A 25,654-nucleotide genomic window follows, 5' to 3' on the forward strand; every position below is an offset into this window, starting at 1 on the left:
TTTATTTAAAAACTTTTTCCCTCCCCTTCCCTCAAAAACGAATAGGAAGAAGTGCTTGGAAAAACATACGTTATTATAAAAATGACAACAGATGATGGACAGGACTTTGAGCAAGGTTTAAAGCTTGTTAGAGAGTTAATATAGCCAGGGAAGAGTCAATGTGCAAAACCAAGAAATTCCACACTGAGTATATACATGTTCTTTCATGGGCTTATCATTCAGAAAAATATTTTGGAGAGAAAGAAAGTGAAAAGCAAGAAAGGTCATGGTTATAAATTTTGGGGGTTAGTTAAAAAAAAAAAGTCACACTGAAAACAGGAATTATAAGGACAAGAAATGTTCCCTTAATTAAATAATAAAAAACTTTGAAAATCGATTTTTTTTTCATGATGGTGCCATCCATATCTACCCTACTCAGTGTTATGTGAGGCTGGTTAAGCAAATCCTACCTACATGACAGTTGACACAGCGGATAAAAATAAATGTAAAAGGAAAATACTACTGTAAGCTATCTAACACTTCATGCTCTGCAATGTAAATGAGCACAGACCAAATTATATCTACTGAGGGAGGCAACAGGCAGTGCATAAATGCAAACAACCTTCATTAGACACATTGTCATGAGTATATTAATCATGTCAAGAAGCATTGCTGGAGTTTCCTTCAGCACAATTTAACATACCTTACTTTATTAGGACGCACTTAATTTCACCGTGTTTTCTCCTCATTATCATTTATGATGACCAATTAAAATGTTTGTATCTGCCTCTAGGCAAATTACTTCTGTAATTTCGGTAGCTGAAATCACCACTCATCCAACACTTGTCATCTACTTCCATCAGTGTAGTATCTTCATATCTTTATTTGCCCAGCCTATATTAGCATTTTAAAAAGAAAAAGCTTACTTGGATATTTACATGTAAAATCAGAATAGATTTTTTTTTTGTTTCTTCTTTTTTTTTTTTTTTACAGTGGAGACAGTAAAGAGTGGATATTTCTTTTTCCTCAGTTGCCCTCTGTCACAGTTTTCATGATTCTTCCTTGAAATGATGACCATAATTCATAGTTAAAGAAAAGAATCATAGAATGTTTTTGGTTGGCAGGGACCTGAAACATCATCTAGTTCCAACCTCCTACCATGGGCAAGGCTGCAGACATCTAGATCAAGAGGATGCCCTGTATGCTTCTCACAATGGGCTCAAAGTTACATGCAGTTTAAATTTCATTTCCTTTGTTGAAAAGATGCGATAATTTCAAGTACATGGCAGTTTTACTTCCTTTTTTCCTCCCAATGCTCCTACCACAGTCAAGAGCTTTTTGAACAATAACAGGATGTGGCACCCCGTCTATCATGTTTCCAACATTCATAAATAAGATCAAACTACTTTTCATATCGTAGCAAACAAATACGAGGGTGTGATTTCTTCTCAACCTCCCACAACAAAACTGCGAGCAGTTCATCTGTTATTCCTCAGTTTCACGAGTATTAAGGTAAGATTAAGATACCTGAAATGTCAGCAGGAAATTCTGGTTGCACACAACACCTTCGCGGTGGCACTCACTGCGACCAGAGATGGCAGAGCAATGCCTCTGATCACCGAGCCGCTTGTGGACTCCTTCTGAGGATTACTTAGGCTCCTAGAATTAAAGATATATGGCCAGCTCCTCAAAAGGTGCTGGGTGTCAACTTCAAAGCAATGAATTTGGTTTATTTTCAAAAGAACATTATGCATTCTTATTTTTGTAACGTTACTTCGACATTAGAGTAATAACTTCCAAATAAATGCTGATAAGTGTAATGATAAATAAGTTCAAAGACGCTGCTGCCTTTTGGAACAATTATAATTTCATTAAAATAGGAACATAACTTAAAGATAGATTTTATTCTCTTTGATGATTTACTCATGCAAACTGCACATTAAAGAAAACAGTACAGTTTGTGAACATGTCAAATGTAAAGACCAAAAATGCTAAGTACAGAATTAGTGTGACATACGCCTCCAAACAGAATCCATGGTAGTACAGCTAATTACTGTTTTCTATTTGCTGAATACAGATTTTAATGGTTCTTTTTCCAGCCCCACTGTTAAACTCATTAACTGTTTACACGTCTCCTATACACTTATCAAGACTTACTTTTACAAGCGTGACAGCTGTTATAAAAAAACTTCACTTATATAAATATGATTTAAAAAGCCTTTGTGTTTAGGAGAGCAAATTATAGCACAATCAATAAGGCCTTGCCTCGTCCACCAAAACTACAGTGAAAAGTGACTGTATAGCTTTCCTGCAGAATTCACATTTTGTGCCTTTGCAATCCATTTCCTTCTCACAAAATGTCCATTATAGGTTACCATCCCGGAAATGATCAATAACTTACTGTTTATTCCTGAAACTGGGAAAGTAAGACTTCTAAACGCATGAGGGTATCAACTCAACTTCCTCAGTTTACAATACAAAATATTTAGAATCCTTGTTATTTGCATGCTTAAAGCCCTGCAATGATAGATATATGACCTAGATACCTCTTTGTCCAGTTTCGTGGTAGTACGGTTGTATATATACTGTAGAAATCATGATTTTCCTGTGGATCAATCACATTTTTTAGAATTTAAACTGAATCAAATAGAAATCTGATGGCACTGACACTTAAAAACACGTAGTATAGTGTGGAGAAGGAAGAGCAAATGAACTACACAACCCATTATAAATGCATTAAATCTTTGTTATATACATAATGGAATCCTGCTTTACTGCCAGTTGCTACTATGCATCTGTTTTTGCTATTATACAAAGTTTTCCCACCTGAAAGCACACATCTATATTTTTTTTAAACAACTTAATCTATTGTAAAATATTGTACTGTATTTTGAACATGAATACAGAATCAAAATAGATAATGGCACATTTAAAAAACTCAATATCCTACAGATGATTGGATAATGAGAAAAAGTGTACCTACAATCATTTCATCAGAAACAAACTACATCATGGAATGTTAGTTATCCAAGTTTGCACAGTAAATAACATTTTAAAACTGCAATCACCTATCAGCCAGCATCACATTGAAGGCATCTTTAAACATTCAAGCAAAAGACTGCTGGCATTAACTACTGAACCATTCTCACGCACACGCCACACACACCACATTATAATTACATTGTTTCCAAGATACGGTAGATACTGATTTTTTTTTTTTTCCACAAGAAAGGTATCAAAATTTTTGCTACTAAAAGATGACAGTGCTTACACAAGAATTAAGTACAAGTTAGCTTGCAAATACAAGACAATGACAAAAAAAAGTCTTGAGTTGTCTGAAGGATTTTAGGCTTTTCAGGCATCCAAAACCATGAGTAAACTCTGTCTGCGACTCAAAAATCCACCAAATATCATCTTACTTTGGAATACTAAGTTCCATACTTGATAACCCCGTACTTTACAATATGCTTACTGGTTTCAGCCAAACAACAAAGGGTAGTTACAGATACCTATGCTTACTGAAGAAATAAAGCTCTCCTCCCCTCATAATGAAAGTGTTGGAGAGGGGAAAAAAAAAACAACAAAAAAACACCTGACAAATTTTAAAAAAAAAATCTATTTAGTTACGATCCTCATTTAGGACAGGTATGTGCATAAGAGTACTGTATTTCATATACTGTACTGGCCCTATTAAACAAATCAAAAACCCAACGGTTAAAAAGCCAACCAAAATGCTATACATAAAATAACCCAAACATTTTTCTCCCAATGTTCTTCCTCTCATAATGTGCAAAACAACAAAAAGGCAAAAAGACTAAAAGCAAATTTACTGTTACTGTCTTTCTCTTGCCTAGTGCTTTATGACCTTGCTCGTGTTACAAAGTCAATAGGGACTATGCAGAACTTTGGTATAAAATGTCACATAATATTACTATCACAGTCTGGGGGATGAACTTTAGTAACTCACCCCAATGTTTGTTGAAATAATACCAAATTAAAAATGAAATAAACCACGTTGTACTGTACATACACTTTACACATTAAGCACAAAAATAACTAGTAAACCTAACACTTAAGAGAAAAAAAGTCTTTTACAAAGAGACTTGTAACTGGTGTTCTGTCTCACCTTTACCCGCCAATCGTTAAAGCCAAATTTAGGTTTGAATTTTAAAACCGAGTAATTTTAAGCTACAATTTCTCCTAGCTGGAGACTGGTCTTTCATCGATTTCCCTTTAAAGTCACAAACGAATACCTAAGAAAAGGATGCAACCAAGTTCCTAATCAACTCCCCGAGGGCTGCGCCTGGGAGGGCGGCACCACACCGACCTGGGGAAGCCCGGGCTCCGAGCTCTGGTCCGCCAGCTGCGTGAGCACCGAGGTGGCCACCGCCTCTGCCTTGGAAGTGGAGCTTACACCGTTGGAAGTGCTGACGGAGCTGTGCTGAATAGCTTCCGTGTGTGGGCTGCTTGGCACTGAGACGTCTTCTGAGCTGTCATCTTTATCTGCAGCTTCAGGAGAGAAACTGGTTTAGTTTTCTTTTCCCTCTTAACACAAAACCACTTCCCACGCAACAGCAGTTCCCTCCTAAACAATCAGCATTCATGGTATCACTTAATGCAGCAAACTGCAAAATAATCTACTTTTCATTGCTTTTTTTTTCTTTTTTTTCTTTTTTCTTTTTTTGAAACAACACTACTTCACATAAGCAAAGACGTGGATTGCATTTTGGAGTATTCAGCAAACAAGAACATTTTCACATCTTCAAAACCATGATCAGTGCCATCTAATTCCCCACCTAGTAAATGAACTGCTGGGTACTGTGCTCACGTTGTGTCAATAAGCAGCACCAATAGATTGAAGGTGCTACCAGGTCTGCTGCTGCTATACAAATTTTTAATGGGTGCCATTTACTTCATTTGCACAGTAGTGAAGAGATTGGTTCTGTGACCAATGATCATGATATCCTCTCTGAAAAAGGTGACATAACCTCATACGTTAGACAATATTTCCACAAGTTTTCAGACCTCATTATTTTCACATATTAAAGTTCAGTGACTTCTTTAGTGCACAGATGTCTCTCATTAGGATTTAAAATTATTTTTAAAATAAAAGTTCAAATATCTTTAGAAGTATTTATTTTTAGTATCTTTAATAATAATTCACTTTGACTGAAGTGAGTTTGCCACACAGTTGCCTCATTTTTATCTCATGACAAAGGGTAAAGATTCAAAAAAATCTTACTATGCAAAATTAGAACTTACAAAATGAGCATGATTTAAAATGTCTCACAAAGATGTCCTAGCCATGCTAAAATTATCCTTTTCCCCAGAATTTCAAGTTAGCCAAGGCATGATGCAAACACCATCAAATAAAAAGCTGAGTTAAAGGCTGAAAATCAAAAAGAAAATAAATCTACTGTTGTTCACACATCTAATTTTGAGTGAAGATCAAATTTAATTATAACTCTTCTGTAGCACTTTGTGCTATTTATTGTTCTTCAAGTCACTGCATAAAGCTTTTGTGAAAAATACTTAAAATGAACATACAAATGAAAGACTGGGAAGTCATTTTAAAACACTACTGACCATTGTGTAATCTAACAACATAGACCTACACAGACAGAAGAAGCAGGAACCATTGTGGGTGGCACAACAATTGAACAAAGCTTGATTTTCCCTAGATTTGCTTTTGTAATCCTCTTCAGATTGCTTGAGATTGGCCTACAAAGTTGAGCCACACAGGGTAGAAGAGATAGGAAAAAACGACACAATAAAAGATACCATAGCCCCATTACCACACAAAACCAGGATAACAGCAGTAACTGAAATGAAAACAAGGCATGAAAAAACAATGATGAAGTTTATGATGCACTGGGGTTTATACGACATACTAGAAAATTCAGTAAATTAGCAAGTCCAGTCCACAACATAAACATCTTTGAAGCAACCCTATGCATACTAAGAACCCGCTCCTCACCACTGTTTATTACCAAGCACTTTCAGAAAAGAATGGTAAGGTCAAAGAAGATATGTTAGTAAGCAAAACAGCTGTATTCCTTTGTAGGAACTGTTGCCTGGTTGATGAACAAGGAAACGATTTCTCTTATACCCCTTCTACAAGTACAAGTTCATAATCATTCGAAAGCATCATAAAGTTCTTAATCACAAGATTACGTATGTTACAGATTTTTTTTTTCTCCAGAAACTGATTTTTCTGATGTCCAAAGCATTAGATAGACAACATTGAGTTACATCTGCTGACAATTACTACATCGTAAGATTACATGGCAACTGAATACAGCAAGAAAATAATTATACTACTTCTGAAATGTGTTATGATCTTTAATAGGATTTGTCCATGCAAGAAAAGGAAGAACATGAGTGAGTGCCAATTTAGTTCATACTATTGAACAGGATTTAATCTTTGCTACACTTAGCTGAGACTTGCAGGATCTGATGCAAAAACAAATAAAAAGGAGCACACGCAAACTTCCTTAAGAACAGAAAGGAATTCTTGTGCTACCTCCTGAAAAATACTGAATTACTAGTTATGAGAGCAGCACGTTTTTCCCTTCAGACAAAATGAAACAGCCATGAGCTGGACACTTGTGGATAAAGCCTCCCCACTATCACACCTGATACTCCTTTCCAGACTGTTGTTTCTTCCAGGAATCTCAACTTTCCTATCACCTTTTCTTTTTTGCTGATCCCTGATTTTCCTGGTGGCAAAATCCTCCTTATCCTCAAAAAAACCATGAGATTTAAACGCTACAAGCCAGAGATAGAGAATGAAGATAATCTTTCAGTCAGAAGGAAGATCTTCCATTGTTCTGTACCTTTTAATATATATGGTCTTAATGTAAAATAAACATTTGTAATAACATCACAACAAGAAAAAACGTGAAGAGTTGACTTTCTAATTTTGGTTGGAAGATGATCTGAAGTGCAATGAAAGAACCAGTTAGGGTAACACTTATGACTACCACTGCACAATAGAAACTTCGGTATAGATGAGAAAATGAATATACTGCAGTGAAGAGATAAAAGGAGGTCATTCAGATATTTTCAGGCACTGTGGATGTGGCAGGGAGCTTACAGCAGTCAGATGACTATGTGAGATACAGATCTAACGCTTGCTAATGACTTCGACTGGAGGTGTAAGTCCTTGCAATAACTGCAAAACAGTATTTTGCAATGAGGTACTACCCTGAAGAAGAGCCTCTTTCATAGTCCTAAGTTGACAGGCACAGCAGCCAAAAACTGAACACAGAAGTCCATTCGAAGAATCAAAACAAAGCAAGAAAATGTATGCAATGAATACAGAGTATCCTCAGAGCCACCTCATTACAGATATTATTAATCACCTTAAGCTCAAAGATAGATAATTAAAAAACAAAGACTTTCAGAAGAACAATGGACTATAAATTTAAATTCAGACAGATTTTCCTCCCTCATGCACTGGAGAATTTTCTTGCACAGCGTTGAAATTCAAGGGTGCAACTGATTACATACCAAAATCATAACGTAGATAACAACGTAGAAGAGAGCCTGGACATTTTAATGTCTCCCCTGGTTTTGCCTCAAACCAAGGAAAACGCAAGATCCAAAGTAGAAGTGAATCTACAGAAATAACATTTGCAGCATGTTATAAGGCTTAACCTTTACAGACCTACATCACATGAACATTCCTGAAGGTTACACAGTTCCTAGACAGGAACTCTGTCTCACAAAGAGGAGCAAGTATTTCAGTAATGCACTGCAAAGTGGGCCGGGCTGAGCTGCAGACAAGATTTTAAATAATACCAAACAGAACACAGAGAAAACTTACAAGGATATGAAAAGCACCCTTGCACAATAATCAAAACTTGCTACCATTTAGTTCTTACCATTGCTTACAGGCAGCTTTCAGCAGCATAAGCAAAGAAGGAGTTGCAACTTCAGAATAAAAACCCAAATAATAATTCCCATATCCAGATCTAGTCCTCTGACATTCTCCAGAAAGGAAACCTTATGGTAATTGTCAGCTACAGAGAGACTACAGAGGAACCCCACTGGAAAATTATCATTTCTAGACTTGAGTTTGCTGCATCACTGCAAGGGCACATTCACAATTTACTGAAGGACTGTTGCTCGCTTACACAGAATGGGCTGTAGAAACACCTGAATAGTTTGGGTTATCCAAGGTTTGAAACTGGCTAGTTACCCTCTACTGTAACTTTAAAACTAACTTGAAAAAGAATGCACAAAAAATTTCATTTTCTACCACCTGCCTTACAGTCTCTATTTATCTTCTTTTACATTCAGTTTCATATAACTGATCCTGAAGACTATGACATCCTTTTGAAAAATATCTGAAACTTTTTTTTCCCTCCAACAGGAATTTTCACATTTTCTTTTCACAAGTTTTAGCTTTCTTGCTTTAAGTTCAGAAAAAAATAAAATAGAAAATACCTGCAAGTTGCAGAATACTTTTAGAAATAATCTGGTTTTGGAGAAGTAAAATGAAAAATAAATGGACCGTATTTAAATTCTTTGTATACACTACAATACCCCCGTGTTTGAAGATAAATTCAGAAGCAGTACTATTTTTCATTAGGGAAAAAAAAAAACCCAAAAACTTAAACCATCTGAAAACACAAAAATTGAAACAATTTTGTCCACAATACCTTGAAGCACCATAATAATAGTTCTTTTTTTTTTTTTTTTTTTTTACCTTCTGTTTTTGGAAGTAGGCACAAGGCTTTTTAAATAATGAAAATATGCACTCAGAAGCAATTTTCAGAAGGGACATCTTCACTGTTACGCTTTCCTCACTTGTCATGAGGCAAAAAGGCAAAAATGTGCCTGAAAAATCTGGAGGATCTTGTAAGATATGTAAGTAGGTGTCAAAAACATCCTGCAAAGCAATAGATTATTTCTGCCTATACTGCATCATAGGTGAAACCCTATTAAATTGTAGGCTTAGCTGTTAAAATACAGTCTACCCGGTATAAAGTGGCACCATCTCAGCAGTGTGCAATACTCAGCACTGCAGGAGCAGTGTAATCTGGTGTCTTCAGTTTCTTCCACAGAGATCCTGTTAAACCACTCAGTACGTTCTTAAGCAATTGAACTTAATTTGTTTATTTAAAAATACTTTGCCAACACTGTTTTCAGGAACACGTAAGTTAGCTGAAACTATTTTTTCCACCCATGAATTATACTGTGGGTAAATCAGTTAGCCAACATGTTTTCCTAACAGTATGCACACGCAGATGATGTGACAACATTCTGTCAGAGGGATGTCATTACAGCCATCCTTTGTGCTGAACGCTAACTTTCAAAAAAATTAAAAAACAAAACTGAACAAAGACAAACAAAAAAAACCAGAAAAAACAAGGAAGTGAGCTATGCTGCCATTTTTCTCCTATTATTAGTTTTTTCTAAACTGTGGTCTTTTTTACACTGATTAGTGTTGTAGTACATATTCATTTTGTTTTCTTTAATAAATCAGGAATCTTATAATCCTTTTTCAGAGGACAGAGAGCATACAGTATCACTAAGAAGTCTGTCATTAGTATTTCACCAAAGAAATCCTTAGCATATAATTAGCTTGCCAGTCTAAGACTTATATTTCTGAATTTGCATTAAAAATATTTGAACGTTTATCCTCAAAACATCAAAATTCAAGAAACCTACAGTTGCTGCTCTTTTTGGGGTTTGGGGCGGGGATTGTTAGGTTTTTGGTTTTTTTTTTTTGTTTTTTTTCCCCAGAAAATCTTGCATGCATAATGTTATCCCCTAGTAGCTTCTGTATGAAATTATGTTGTGCTGTCAGATGGGAGCCATAATGGCCTCATCCCTGCAGCAATCATTGTTAATATAAATCCCAAACATATTTCCATACTGTTCCAATTTGCTCCAAGATGCTATTTTCTGCCTTGTCAAAATGACTGGAGATCAAAGGACCAAGATTTATAAGCTCAAAACTGACAAAATCAGTATTCCAAGTATACGTGGCAAGAGAGAGTTGCTAAATCTCCTGAATCTTTTAAATTAAAAAATATTGCCCATTCTGATGAAACTGCTTACAATGACTACAAGTAAAGATGGTGGCCATTAAGTTTTATCGCAAGCACCTGAGGATCTGTTTGCATGCAATACAAAATGTTCCTTTATTCTCCTGAATTACTGACACTGGCAAATTAAAATGAAGTGGCTACATATGGCAGAAACAATCTTCACATTTACAAATATCCTGAAATATCACTAAATCATAAAAACGAAAGCTGTGGGTTATATATTATGAATGTTGCCTAATGCATTCCCGGCTCAGTTATTTGTAACAAATTTGTGTACAATGGACAAAATTGGCCATTTATTCTACAGCAGTGGCAGCAGCTGGTTCTGGCACTGCGTATCATATCCAAAAATGAAGTTACAAGTCAGGAAAGCATAATTAACCTTTAAAATGCTGGAAGGATAAAAATCAAATAAGCAGCTTACAGTGAAAATATGTATTAGAAAATAAATGCTAACTAAAACATTTGGTATTCCCTTCATATTTCCTTTTTAAAATGCCCCGTTAAAAGAGGTTGTTTAATGTGGAAATCAAAACAGCCTAGAAGACATTGTACAGTAGGAGGCACAAACCTGCATCTGATTACTTTAACAGCTTGACTGATCCTGGATGTTATGGTAAATGAGGACAGCTGTTGTATTACCTTTTCTGAAATCTCATTACGATAAAGAAAAAACCCACAAGGACCTTTCTCTGTACTAGGCTAAGATAAAGTATACAGAAATGGTTTATCATGTGCTCTTAATACTTTAATTATATTTTCCAAAGCAGGTGTAGCAGCCTACAGTCCATATATGCTAATTACCATGTGCGTTTATTAAACCAACATAAAACCCTCAATGATATGCAACAATTCAACTGAGAGGACCTAAATATTCCATATACATTCCTGCCTTATAATAACCTTTGAGATTAAAAAAGAAAATCTTTAGTGTAATATTAGAAACGCACTTCTTATTTTCAATGTTGATTCAGTTCACTTTGGCAGTATTTCACTGCCGCAGACTAAGGCTATAGGTAATGGAACATTACTCACTATGATAGCCAGATTTCTTCTGCATGGCGGTTACAGGGCAATCTTTATGAGCCAGAAGAAGCTGTTTCAGCTGTGCCACTTCATTTCTCAGCAGGGTGACTTCATTCTAAAGGAGAAGAAAGTTATGTACTTTACCAGGCTCAAACTACACGCATTTTGAAAGTCAGTATTAAGTTTTATAGGATTTTCAGTTGATCATTTAAGGGTAAACAAAATACAAGAATTTTCCATTTGGTGTATGTACAGCAAAAATGTATGCTTTTTTTTTTAAACAATCTTACAATACTTCTTATCTGAAACTTGATTAACTTTATGATTTCCTTAAATAGGAAACTCTTTTATGGAAAATACATGTTATTCAGTTTGCAGATGCAGAATCTACATATATTCTCATTCACATGATCCAGCTACTGTAAGACTCTCCTACAGAGTTTTATGAATTCTAACCAGAGTAAATCTACATTTAGCTACCCACATTCAACAGATGCCACAAACAAGAATACACTTATTTTTTTTAAGAAGCCTATGCAGCATTGATTTTGGCAACTACATTTGTACTTGGACTTTAAAAATCTCACGTAATGGAAAATAATTTAGAAAATGTCTGTTGATTTTCACATTTCTCCTTAACGATCATGTATAAAGCAAGTAGTGTATGAAGCAGTAATTAAGAATGATGACAAAACCTAAGTGTCAGTCTACACCGCTGAAGAGGAGCACAATCTAGGAGACAGCACTTGCAGAATCTAGTGACACTGCTCGTTCCCAGGCTGTGCCTTTCCACTACTGGGTGACCTTGAGGAAGGTCATTGTTCTTCTTTGTGCTGCAATTTCCCCATTTGTAAGATGGAGGACAATACTTACCTTCTCTGTAAAAGAATTTGATATCTATGAATGAGAAACAGTACATAACTATACCGACACTCCAAATTAAGAACAGTGTGGCATGGTGAGAGATTCATTTTCACTTAGAACATTAGAAAAATCAGTAGGTATCTACAGACTCAGGTTATCTGCAGTGCTTTATGAGCCTCACATTCTGATATGCAATATCTTTTCAGGGGTTAGTTTATTTTAAATGCAAGTCCTTTCCACTAATATGAAATACTTGAAGTTATTTAAACCATACAAATCTGCACACATAAGTAAAAAATGTATTACCCATGAATGCACGTGTTTATGCATTTGGAAGCAATTTAAAGAAAAGCAAACATAGAAAATTAGATTACAAATAAAATTATGTGGAAAAAAAACCCATGCAAATGTCGATCTGTCTGTGTAAGCTAAGGTAGTCCAGTCAGAAGAGATGAATGATAACTAAAAGGATTCTAAAATAATGAAAACATAATCAAGAATAGAATTTATTCGGTATACTTACACTAGGTAATATAATTTAAAAATACTGTAGCTAAAATATCAGATTTGGATGACAGCTTTTCTCTGTGCACTCTCCCTCTAATTAGAAGACCAATTTTATATTTGCAAAATATTCTTTAAAAAATTAAGGACTAATTTTCTGTTCAGTCATTTTACTGTGCCAAATATCCTTTGCAGGAACTTTAAAGCAAAAAGAAGAGCTGAGAGTAATTTGACTTCACTGATGTTTCTAATACAAGAGAACTGTGATTACAAAGAAAAAGGTTGTAATGAAAAAAAGAAAAAAAAAAAAAAAACCCACATCACCTACAAAACTCTACCATCTGGAATTGTATGTCCTGAAATCCTGGGCTGTTAAGGGAGCACTCTACTTGTGCCTCCAGCTTTCAGTTCTCAGTTCACCATGTTATTTACTGTGGCTCCACATGTCTGGATGCCAACCAGGCAGCTGCACAGAGTTGATACAGCAAAGTGCTGATGCAGTTTTGAGATACTTCTTGATAATGTACAGAAGCAGCAATGTCTAAGAATATGAATCATACTTCTGTTAGTTTAAAGGAACACTGGCAAAATAAACTATCAAATCAGGAAAAAAACATTCTGAAAGTTTCTACCTTCATCTCTCCCATTTAAGGAAGAATTTTATACACGAGTAGAATATATAAAAATGAAGCAGCTGTTTACCAGTGTAAATAAATGTAGTATTCATGAAAAACAGTTGAAAAGGCAGTGCCTACCTGAAAGGAATATAGAAAAGCAAATACCTTATTTTAAAGCAGATTTGGAAAAAAAAAAAGACAAAAAAAAAGACAAAAAAAAAAAAAGCATTCCTATACTAACTTCAAAACTTGAGGCACACTCCCTGAAAACAGAGCTAGCACTGTTAGTAACATCAACACTGTGCCAACAGCATCATATTCCACTTACAAACCATTCCTGAAAGCAGAAGAGAGTAAGTCCCAGACATACTTGGTATGTGGAATGTGAATGAGAGACAAATCAATAGCTGCCATTTACATGCTACTAGTAACAGCCACTTTGGACTGATAATAAAAGTGGTTATTAGAATCAACGTCTATATACCTTGCAGTTTTCTTATCATGCATCTGACAACATGACATCCTTCCAGCTCTTTCAAAATATGTTAACAGGTGGTCTTTATGGAAAATAGGCTAACAAGAAGAAACACACAGAACAAACAATTCAACAGTTGGCACGAAGACACACTGAAACTTTTTGCACACAGAAGATGAACAGCCCTCTTCATTTATTACGTCAAGAGCAGGTATCAGCCTTTCTTTAAACAAGCATGAAATATACTTCACATTCTACCTAGAAGAATTCTTATGTTCACATTTAAAAAGCATGCTAATATGGGAAAGCAGGATTCTGGGGGAAAGCACATCTATTTCCACCTGTATTCCATTTTTCAAGAGATATTTTCCCTTCTGTACATCACAGTACATTGCACTGTGTACAATATGTTCTTCTGCATCTGCCTATTTTCTCTGCATTCAAAACACACGTGTAATAATGGGACCAGATTAACCCTTATTAAGCTGCGTGCTGGGCAACATTTGTGAGGTGTATTTACCAGGCCTATTACCACAGACAGGCAGATGTGGCAGTTATGGGGATAATGGACTGTGCATTTATTTTTTATATAGCCTTCCTAAAGCAGCTTCTGTAGTACTAGCACAAACCATCAACTGATAAGGAATGTCTCCTAAAGCCCAGAAGGACCTCCTAAGGAAGACAGACCATTCTTCTACTAACAGAAGTAACACAAACTCACTAATTCTTTGTCCTTTGGAGTTTTTAAAGTGGTAGGGATCAAATAGGGAACATGCTACAGACTTTGGAATCAGACACTGCAATACCACTGAGCAGCCGCTGGGCACACATGGTCAACAGCTCCTTAAGAACATGTTACATAGCATACCATATTCAGGACAGGCACAGAGGCAACACAACAAAGTTTAACAATTCTCAGATCATTAAATGAGTCAACATATGAGTAGAAAACACAAAAAAGAAAACAAATATATTTCAAAAAGCTGGAGGCATGAAATAACATATGTAGCCCATAGAATAGATTGATAAAGGCCAATCTAATATATGTTATTGACATGATTTCATAATATGAAAATATTTCATAATAATGAAATCTTCATTACAGTAAAAAAAAAAAAAAAGCTTGAATAAATTACATTCTCACACACAAATTCAACTAAGAAAGCAAAAAACTGTGGAACAAAAAAATATGTATCAACCCACTACAGCTCTTCAAATCTGTGTGTACTGTTAGAGAGCTCCTAGTTTTAAAAACGTTGACATTAGAATCTGTGACACAAATATAACATGAGCACTACTGTGCTGAAAGAAGTTGAAAGCGTTATGCGAAGCACTGCAATGCAATTCCTAGTCATTTTGGTATTAACTTCTTTTTGTAATTATGATATCTCAGCAGGTCACTTAGATATTAAACAAGCACTACTAAACCCTACCCAGTCAGGCCACGAAGCTGTACTAAGGAAAAACTCCAAATGTAACAAGTTTACTATTAAATATAATGTAAGTGACCATTTCTGCCCACTGCACTGATCAGCTATGTTAGATTATTAAGTAAAACATTACTATGGAAATTCAGGATGGATGAAAGCTTTCACATAATAGTTTGTTTCTCTGACATTCAATACTCTTCAAATCATTCTGTTCTTCATAGTTAACAGTTTTGCTTTTGGCAAATTAAGGAATCCCTTTTTCTTGAGTTATTACAGAATTACTGCTTGGAAATCTGGAAATGTTTTGGTTTCCAGATATGTAAACATGTAAGTAAAAACCATAATCAAGATTTAGATGCAACTATAGGCCTAAGCAATGCATACAAATAAATACAGCAATATTTTACATGGGCAGCCACAGTTATTCTAACACTTTAGGAGACATTAAGATCACTGACAAAGTCCCAGGATGAAACGTTTTAGCATTTGCCATAAAACAAAGTGTAAAACATGATTTCCCTTCTGACTTTAGATTCTATTCTCACTCTGTATCTGTAACAAGAATTACATCGCGCTACAAACATCAATTTAGAAAAACTGCAACTGTTGAAGAAGAGAAAACCTGTAGCCTTCTCAACGAGACAAAGCTTTTTAATGTTTTTTCCCTAGATCATTACTGCTGCTATGGAGCACTTCTTCAATAGAGCATTAGCTTTCTTCTGTATTATTATCAGGTAGTATGCTTGCATGCCTTTATATAGATGTGTTATTTTGATTAAAATACCAGCAAACAAGTCTGATTCTACATTTTATCTGTTATAGGATGTTTGAACATGCACAGAACGAAACCAGGATTGCTCTCTCTCTAATAAGCAAAAGACTACTATGTTATTTTGTAACTGTACAATACTAATGCTGCTGTTACAGTAGCACCTACAGTAAACAAGGTGTGTGTGTATATAACTGTACAACAACTTTCATTATTGGTTTCAAACCCACTGTGACAATTTGTTACCAACAAATGATGATAGGGTAATTTCATAGTTTTCAATTATAAAAATGGATATGTACAAGTTAAAGGTAGTTCATCTTACCAAAAACTACTTTCATTAAGACAACTGAAATACAGCCAATTGTTTTTGTTGCTTTTCTTCCTGCGAGAAAAGTACGCTATACCTTCACTTGCTCCTTAGATTCTTGAACCTATAGTGCTACAAGTCATTTTGCAATTAGTGGATGTACAGTGAGGGCTATGACTACATTAAAGTCAAGTCCTCAGATTGTGAACAGATATGAGAAGATTATGTACTTGCAAGTAAGTTAAGTAATGCCATGATGTCAGGCAGTGTTTCTAGAACACGATTAATAGTTTCACATTATGTGCTTAACTCTGAATTTCTTGTATTTTACAATCTGATGCTGAAAATTTTTTAAGACAGAGTAGATACATTTTTTACTTTTAGGAAAAATTTCTTTAAGGTTGGACAAACACTGGAACAGGCTTTCTAGAGAGGTGACTGGTGCTCCATGCCTGTCAGTGTTCAAGCAGCATGTGGATAATGCACTCAGTAACGTGCTTTGGTTTCATTTGGACTCAATAATCTTTGAAGGTCCCTTCTACATGCACTATTCTGTTCTAGTCAGGAAACTGAAGGTGGCTGATATTTTCTAATGCTGATTACAAGATAAAACATGCTCTACTATTCTGTGGTTGAGCTGGGACATCTTCATCAATAGCACCAAATGAAGGTTTTAATAGGAAAGATCCGTGAATTTGACTCACTGAACAACTCTAAGGAAATGAGACAAACTTTAAAATATCAAAATACTTTTCACTGCATTTTCTAAACAAATGCTTTATTTAGGAAACAACATCAAGCTTTCCTTTCCATAATTCTTAAAATGATGCTTTCAGACTTTTTATTTTGAAACAATACTTCCTGCCAATTCTTGTGTGCTGTGGTAAAAAATTAAGAAAGCATATTTTAGCAGCAGCAGCAATTTAAACAAAAGGGTCACGGATTGTTTAAGGGGGAAAAATGCCTCAATGTGACAACTTTCCAATGAAACCTCTGATGGTGTGGAGAAATAACTGGTAATATATACTAGACTACCCTCTTACAGTATACATCTCTCCCTCTCAGAGTTATGCACACTGGGAGGGCAGCGTGGTGAAATTTGCACTGACACTGCCTGTGCTGTACCTGTTCTGTGGACAAAAGAGGCCTTCAGTTTCCAGTGATGTCAATCTGGCACCTTTCACGAGCACTACCTTCACTTTAAAGGAAAAAACAGTGAAGTTAAAAAGAACCAAAGGAAATAAAAGAAATGTTATTTAAATAACTCAGACTGTGATAGAAATCGTAAGTCCAAGGCATTTTTTAAGGTAAGGCTATTAAGCCTTTACTCCAACATATCAAGTCACTTAGTATCACTGTCTGAAAGTTATTTAAAATGGAACAAAGGACAAATGGGAATGATCCTAAGTTTACACATCTTAAAATCAGGACACTCTTTTATATTCTTACTTTGCTGGAATATGCAATTCAATACTGGATTTTCAATTCTGACCTGAGACATCATTTAAAAGTAGCTTACATCTCTGATTTCATGCAAAGTTTAAGTTCCATCGATGCAGAATCACTGTCCAAGAGTGATTTAACCATTTTTACTCAAAATAATAAGTATACCTGTAACTGGCCATTTAGCGAGCTCAGGTCCTCAGCCTTTTTCTCCAATGACTGTACCCAGACTTTCCGTTTCTGTCGGCACCTGGAAGCAGCAGCTCGGTTTCGCTCAAGAAACTTCCTTCTTTTTTCATCAGGGTCTTCATTAGCAGCTCTTCTTCGCCGACCACCTGTATTTGGTGTTTGTTGTGTAGGCTGAGCTGGTGATGCCTGAAAACAGCACAAAGTGTTAAAGAAGTTATCAGTGTAATAATAAGTTTTCAAGTGCACTAGGAAACAACCCAAAAACACATCGAAGCCTTACAGTAAACCTTGCTTTTATCTCACTGACCCTCTATTTAGGGACAGTGACTGTTTCCATTGCCATCTACAAATATTTTCTTAAGAAACTGCTCTTCTGACAGGTTTCTTAGAAGCAGAATGGCAGTTGTCCAGGATTCACTTTGGAAACACCTCTTCCAGCAGCACCTCTAGTCTGACTTGGAGCTTTTGTCCCTTAGTTTCCTGTTTTCACCTGCCACCTCACAGGAAAACACTACCACTTCTAAGCTCACTAACCTCCTTTCAGTGCTCAGAAAGACACAGTATTGAAACTCTTCTTGTGGAAGCCCAAAAAGATCCTTAAAGCAATTAACATAAGTGTTATTCTTGATGCAGTTAAGAAGTTCAGAAGAGTGCTTATGATGTGAAATGCAGTAGACAGATGTAATATAAATGCAAAACAAAGTAAGCTGTTCTTTTTGATTATACAAAATCAGTGGTATAATTTTCACTTACTGCAAAAATTCCTGCTAGCACACTCCAAAAATCAGGAGTTAGTTTTAAATCTAAACAGACAGATAATACCTATTTTGAAATTATCACCTTGAATAATGCATTGCAGAAAGAACATTATAAACTCTTCATTACTACACAAATACTGATATGACACCAAAATACATACAGTACCGACACAGCAATCTGGCAAAATAACATTTAATCATCTAGAAAAGGCAGTCTGCTGCATAACTATATCTATCTATGTATCTATCTATCTATATAAAAGGTGTTGCCAGCATTGCACCAGAGCAGTCAATTTCTCCCTCAAACCTCTAATTCTGAGAGTATTCCATAGAACTTGTTAAGTTCTGCTTCGTAAATCAACAGTAAAGAAAGAAGTTTTTATGTAACAAGGAACGGGGCAGGAAATGCATTTCCACTTTGTTGTCATACCGGTGTTTCAGTTGTTGAAGTTGCAGGTTGCTGTAGAGACTGTGGTCGCGGCTCATCTGACTGAGTCCTAACCAACCCACTCGGGTGTCCCTTGGCAGTATCTCCATTTGTTACCTGAGGGTGCTGCTGGGTCAAGGCTGCTTTCAGTCTCTGAAAGAAAACAAAATTTCTTTTTCCCCTCAACATAATGGAAATATGGTAACATAATTACATAATCATAGGATAACTTGAGGACTTATGAATGATTTATATTAGTTACTTCCACTCTGCTTGGCAAACAGGAAGTCCAACTCTATCACTACTGGATTTTTTGCTTGTTTTTCACAGGCTTTCAACAGCAACGTAGACATATATCTACTTGAAATCATAACTTCTTGCAATCATCATAACAACATCTCAGAAAGGACTGCAAGCTGCATGGAGAAATAAACAAAAAAACCTCCCTGGTGATGAACAGTTTCCATGCAGAGATGACTTGAAAGCATGAAGAAATAGTTGTTGTAACTGGTATTGTATTGCACTTGCAATGACACACGCAGAACCAGGAATACTGGCACAGTACTCAGCTGCAATACTTAGGTCTGAAGCTGGCTCATATATTTCCATTTGGAGTCCTTATTTTAAATATTGACAATTTCATAACAGTAACAATTTTCTATCACATTCCTTATACCAAACACATTTGTATATAATATTAACAACATTTAGTTATTGTCTTTTTAATTAATTCTTGTTTCAAGGTGGTTTAGAATATGAAGTAAATGTCAATAAAGTACTAATTATTAAAAAAATGTCTTAAAAATGCTGGAGCTGGGCTGCATTTGGTCAGTCCAAAAAAAAACAAAGGATTTTGCATCTAGTCATGCAGACAGATACTCCATATCAGCTATCATACAGTATCCAGTGCCTCTCAGGATTAAGCCATTGAAATATAATGATAGCTCTCTTCTTCCCTGATAGGATTTCCTGGCTCTCGTTTTACATTTAAGCAACAGATTGCAGATCCACCTCTGCCAAAACTGCAAAAAATCTTTGTGATATGGCAAATTGACCCTCCAAGTAGTTGACTGTAGCCTCTAACCACCACCAGCAGACATCCTGTTTGAAGACCACACAGAGAACTGAGAAGAATGAGAAGGTCCTAACATTCCTTTGCTAGCTTCCTATTAGAGAAGCTTTAATCAGTGACTTCTATTTACCAACGCAGTAAGCTTCTCTAGTAGCCTCTTTGATAGGAACTGCTCTATATAGAGTGTGACAGCACACATCACCCCACTCAAATTCCAAATGCACTTCTCAAAAACAAGAATGTAAGAGATCCCCTACAGCTCTGTATGGACACTCTGTATACCTTTAAGCATTATTCCATCAGATAAATAGTTGGCTTCTAACAGCCTAGCTCTGCCTGGTAATCCATGAACTGGAATCATTAAGTGGGACCTTTCAAGCACTTCCATCTTTTTAAGAATATGGGATGTTCTACACTAGCAAAACACGAGTTAAATGATTCAAAAGCTTTACACTGCAAAATAACAGTTGCACACAAATTCTCTATGCATTGTTGTAGCTTCATATTATAAACAATCTGACTTTTGAGCTATTAATTAAAGAGTATGAACAACAAACAGAGTCATACAGAGATACAGAGACAGTAAGTTTTGGGTTGGTTTAATTTATTGTGGTAAAATTACTGAAATAAGATGTCAGTTTGTCAACAGATCTGCCAAAGCTTACTTAATGCTGGTATGTAGTTAACATACATTGGAAAAGATGAACTTATGTGTGTAACTCACAATGATGCAGGCTTTAGGGCAGGATGACACCATTTTTAAAGATAACATGCCCACTACTCTTAGTATGTATACTAAGATTTCCTGTACTTTGGAAATGCTAAGTCCTTTACAATAGTAAAGCAAACTGACAACTTGTACCTTCCCAATTCACCATGGAAACACAGGCTACCAAAAAAACTCAGTCTATGCCTCCATTTAAACAATAGAATGGCCCCAGTACTTTCTAACTGAAACTACGGAAACAAACTCCATGATCTAAGTACAAAAATGGTGATTTGATGATCTTCTTCATCAAGCCACAAGATCAGGATACTGAGAGCCCCATCCAACCTGGCTTTGCACATCTCCAGAGATGGGGCATTCAAAGCTTCGCTGGGCAAAATGTTCCAGGTGTTACCATCTACTAATAATTATTCAACCACAACGTAGTAACTTACCATACAAAGGCATTCTCCTCTTCCACTGTGATTAGATTTCATCCATCTCAACTGTCTGGATATGTAAGTTCAACAACAAGCTAAATTCTAATGTTTAAGGCAGTGTAGCATAAAACTTAAATAGTATGTGGATGGTCAGTGTGTCTGTTCAATTCTGTTTGTGGTTGTATGAGCAAACTTTGATGTAAGCATCCACCACACATAGGAAAAAAAAACCACCACCAAAAAACTCTGTGAACTGTTCGAAATGCTTTGTAGCATTTGCACAAAGCCAGCTCCTTAAATAAGTTTCACTGAACATATCCACTCTAGTAAAAGACTGGCTAAGGTCAGAAAACGTGGGAGATCAAATAAAAGTAATGAGTATTTGAGTAGGTTTTGAGTTTTGATGACCATTTTTTGTGGTTTTTCTCACGTAAGGCAAATAACTTATTATTGTCCAGGTTCATATTTTAACTCTTCATTTCTGTGTTACAGACATATTTACAAAGTTAGACTAAAAGTTGATGCTATTACATTTGTATGTTGCCCATTTAATTTGAAAATGGCAAAAGTAAAGTAAATATAAAGTGCTACTTATAAAACATATAAGCATAGGGATATACGAATAAAGGAGAGCTTTCTATATTGTAATGCTAACATTCAAATATTATTGTTTTGTATGTTAGTAAATACATATACTTCTTTCGAAAATTACACTGTTAAATCAAATCAGAAACTTTTGGAAAAAAAAAAAAAGGAAAATCACTGGCTATAGCTTTATATCACAGTTTCAAAGTTGAAATAGTAGTTCTGATTAAAACTATCAAAAAAGTGAGAAATTACATGGAAAGTATTATTACACATTCTCCAAGGATATTCAATTTAAGCATTTCATAGCTTAGCAGGTAGTGCTGGAACAAAATACTGTGTGGATGTTGTACTTCCTGTGAATAGTGAGACATCAAACACTGTGGGAATCTTGGGAATCTCAGTTTGAAAAATCCAGTATATTGAAACAAATATTAGCATAAACATACATCAGCATTAATGTGTGGGGAAAGTTGATAAAAAACTCAGTTTAACATTTTTTTTGCTTACTAGGGGCAACCTAGAAGTGGTATTTTCAAATAGCTTAATAGCTTTTAAAGTCTTGATTAGCAAGGTTTTATTGTTTATGTACATCTTTGAAAACAAATCCTCACTGCATTTGTCAAAATTTGGTAGGACTAGATCACTCCATCAAGAGCTCACGGAAACAAGATAATATTCTCCAGAAACAATTCATGAAAACTCAGATCCATATTTCATATCTGCCACAAAAGCTCATCAGAGTAATAACCCTCCTTCTCCTGGGTGTTATCCTACCATCTGCTGCTCTATTACTTATCTTTATTTTGCAACTAATTAACAGCATAATCTTCTAAATTCAGCAAGTTAATTATCATTATTGTGGTCTTTGCAGCATCATCAGTCCTTATGAAGACTTGTCTCTCCACCCCCAGAGAACATATGAAAATGAAGTAGGTTGTGAGAGGGTCTGTTTCTTTAGAGTAGGCTCATTAGGTGTTTGCTGATTAGCTCGGCATGCAGAGAGACAGGTCAGAAGAATTCTGCTGAACACGGGGTCCCATACCGGGCTCAAGCAAGTTAATGCAGGCTTCTGAACATTTGCCAAGCTGCCCTGTCAATTCTCAGTAGAAACCTCCTGCAGAAAGCCCACTGGCTGCCCACTGCGTGCAAGCCATTTCTCAGTTTGTGACAAAAGATTTTACATGATGAGGGGAAGGAGGCAGGGGAATTGTTAGTGTAAAAAGTTAGAACAACTTTTCTTTCACTGAGAAACTTCTGCAACCCACACAGAAGGGTGTGAAAATTAGGTTTGCAGCCACAATCCATACACTCAGAAAAAAGGGATGCACTACAACTAGGAACAGCTCACAGCTCAGATTTAATCTCTGAAAGCATACAGTTTCAGATCTTTTCACAAACAGATCAGAAGCAACTATGCAGTACTTACAATTACAAATTCTTATCATAGAATGGTCTGTGTTGGAAGGAACCTTTAAACACCATCTTGTTAACATCCAAGCACCCTTTACCTGAGAAGCTTCTTTGTTTTTCTAACACCTACATCTAATTCTAACATTTCCTAAAATATTACAAGACTAATCTGTACATTTTATTTTACTAAACTACGTAGCATTTAGTTTGCTCTGCACAACTAATATGAAATCATGCCATAAAAGCGGACAATTTATTTTCAGTGCACTGCAGAAACGTGAAACACATTTTCATTCCTACTGTCACTCCCAGTACAACAAAGATACACTCAAAAGAATACCAGCAGAAGACAAAAGGTTGTTCTTGAATGAAATCTCTAGTCATATTTCAATCAACTCTGCAAGCAACAAGAGTTACAGGTTCCAATCATATTCAAACTGCAGTTAACAGTGCCTGTTACAGGTGTGAACGGAACACGTATTTGCTACAGTAGCTTAACAGTGTACAATGAAATAAAAATGCAATCCAACTGTGCACAATTATCCCATAGCACTGACACACATATGGCATTGCATATGTAACATTGTATAGTGATGAAGCACACACACAAGATTGTACTTAACACGTTCTTCCTCCACTATATTTTAGCTGTTTGAGTTGAGAACAGTATGCAACAAGGTCATCAACTGTAGGGATGTGGATTGTTACATAGACAATATAATATTTTTGTCTCGTGGCTTTTATCTTGTCTGCTTTGGAGTTGTATTATTTGCAGTTGGTTGATTTTTTTCTATCTGCTATTACACTCAGTGAACCTGTTTTCATACGCAGCTGTTCCTCCACAGAATTCATGTGATTATTTAACGTCCAGCAACTTTAACAAAGAGAGAGCAGTGTTCCCAAAGTCACGACTCAATAACTCTCTTCACACGAAAAAATCAAAACTGTCTTTCTGAAGGAGTCTGATATCAGATTGAAAACATTTTGATCAAATTTTGATCAAAATTTTGATTATTGTGCACTAAGCTGGGACACTGTAATACAATGAAGAGAGCCTACTTAGAAACTGACTTCAAAAAGCTGTTCATTTTTGGGCTGGAGTGGGGGAGTTACTCAGCAACTACATTAGGTCTCTTAAGGGTTATAAACTCCCAGGACAGATGAAGGAAAGCCTTAATTGTGTTCCAGGAAGGCACCCTACACCAATTATGAAACAAGACTTCTGCAAGTGTTCTAAAAGCCTTTAGCTTTTAGAAGTCAGAAACTCAATTTGTTTTTACTGTAGTTGACTCGTGATTTTATAAAAATAAATGTATGATGTTGTATATACAATTTGATATATGCAGCTCACAAGTAGCTCATAAAAATAGGTATTCATAAAATAATAAGAAAATTTGGATATTTTTACATCAACCAATAGAAATTAAGTTAAATATTAAATTAATAATTAAATGCCAAATCTCTACAATCATTGAAAGTAACAAAAATACAAATACAAATATATATATATTTTTAAAGGTCAAAATTCTCACCTTCACTTTAAGGCAAAAATATAAATATCTGTAACTGTATCCTTTTGTAAACACTTAAGGGAGAAATGAAGAATTGAGATGAGGAATGAAATCAGAGCACAACAAGCTTTCTGATCATACTCTAACATATCTCAGCTGCTTCAAACATCTTGCAAAAAAAAAAAAGATTGGCAGAAATAACCTCTGTAAAGAATGGCACAAAGTATAAAGGAAGGGAAGTGCCCGGTTCCCATCTTCAAGTGAAAAGCTGCTTCTAACATTTCTTCAAGACTTTTACCCCGAATCTCTGAAGCAGGTAGATCTGTGTTAAGAACACCTTGAAACAGTATTGACATACATCTGGACAGTAGAAAATGCAGACTATTGCATTAGGAAACAATGGGCTTTAAAGAAAAGTAAGGTTTGAACAATTATGGCCAAAAGCTTACATGACAAAACCCTCTGGAGCTGCACTGAACCTATGAACTTCTCCCATCTTGCAACTCATACATTATAAAACTTACCTTCATATCTGCAGAGCAGATGCAAAGTTAGGAACACATCTGAGCATTTATTTATTTTTTAAATATTTGCTACATACTCTGTTCCTACATTTTACAATGCAGTATGAAAAAAATTTGTGAGAGATTGCAACATTTGTCCGTAAAGTACAAAAAAATCTCCAACTAATAGACAATTAAAAAAGAAAACAAACAACAGAAAATCCTGACTCCTATGCTCCAATTGCTGAGAGAGCAACATCACAGCTGTCCCTCTTCATTCAGTTTCCATTTAAAAATGCAGTAAGAATATCAGGCTGACAGGCTTCATCCCAGAGAACTGGATGCAGGAACTGCTCCCTGCCTTCTGCTTAAACATACCAATAAATCCATAAATTGCAGTCTACTGTTAGTAGATGAAACATACATCATTTGATCAGTGATTAAATTTAACTCAGTAGAATAGTTTATATTTCACCTTTCAGGAGAACTATCAATAAAGTGAAAAGAAAACAAGTAGTTGCAAAAATAGGTAATGAAGACTTCTTGTCTTAGCCCAGAACACAAATGAAAAA

At 35.6% G+C, this 25,654-nt stretch overlaps 1 protein-coding gene across 5 annotated transcripts in view; it reads right to left on the reverse strand.

Moving 5' to 3' along the window:
• The window catches only part of CHN1 (chimerin 1), a 145,108-nt gene that overhangs the window by 92,652 nt on the left and 26,802 nt on the right, over positions 1–25,654 (reverse strand). For 3 of the 5 annotated variants that reach the window (XM_052676505.1, XM_052676503.1, XM_052676504.1), the window contains 3 exons: positions 18,856–19,005; positions 17,647–17,853; positions 11,076–11,181 (listed from right to left, as the gene is read on the reverse strand). In XM_052676505.1, the coding sequence (XP_052532465.1) occupies positions 11,076–11,181; positions 17,647–17,853; positions 18,856–19,005 (463 nt within the window). Of the gene's footprint in view, positions 1–1,824; positions 4,489–11,075; positions 11,182–17,160; positions 17,206–17,646; positions 17,854–18,855; positions 19,006–25,654 lie in introns of those variants that run through there. The other 2 variants (XM_052676506.1, XM_052676507.1) reach the window with 2 other exon arrangements.

The sequence above is a fragment of the Tympanuchus pallidicinctus genome, unplaced genomic scaffold (genome assembly GCF_026119805.1).
Source record: "Tympanuchus pallidicinctus isolate F22 unplaced genomic scaffold, pur_lepc_1.0 scaffold15, whole genome shotgun sequence".
In the NCBI taxonomy this organism is placed as follows: Eukaryota; Metazoa; Chordata; class Aves; order Galliformes; family Phasianidae; genus Tympanuchus; species Tympanuchus pallidicinctus.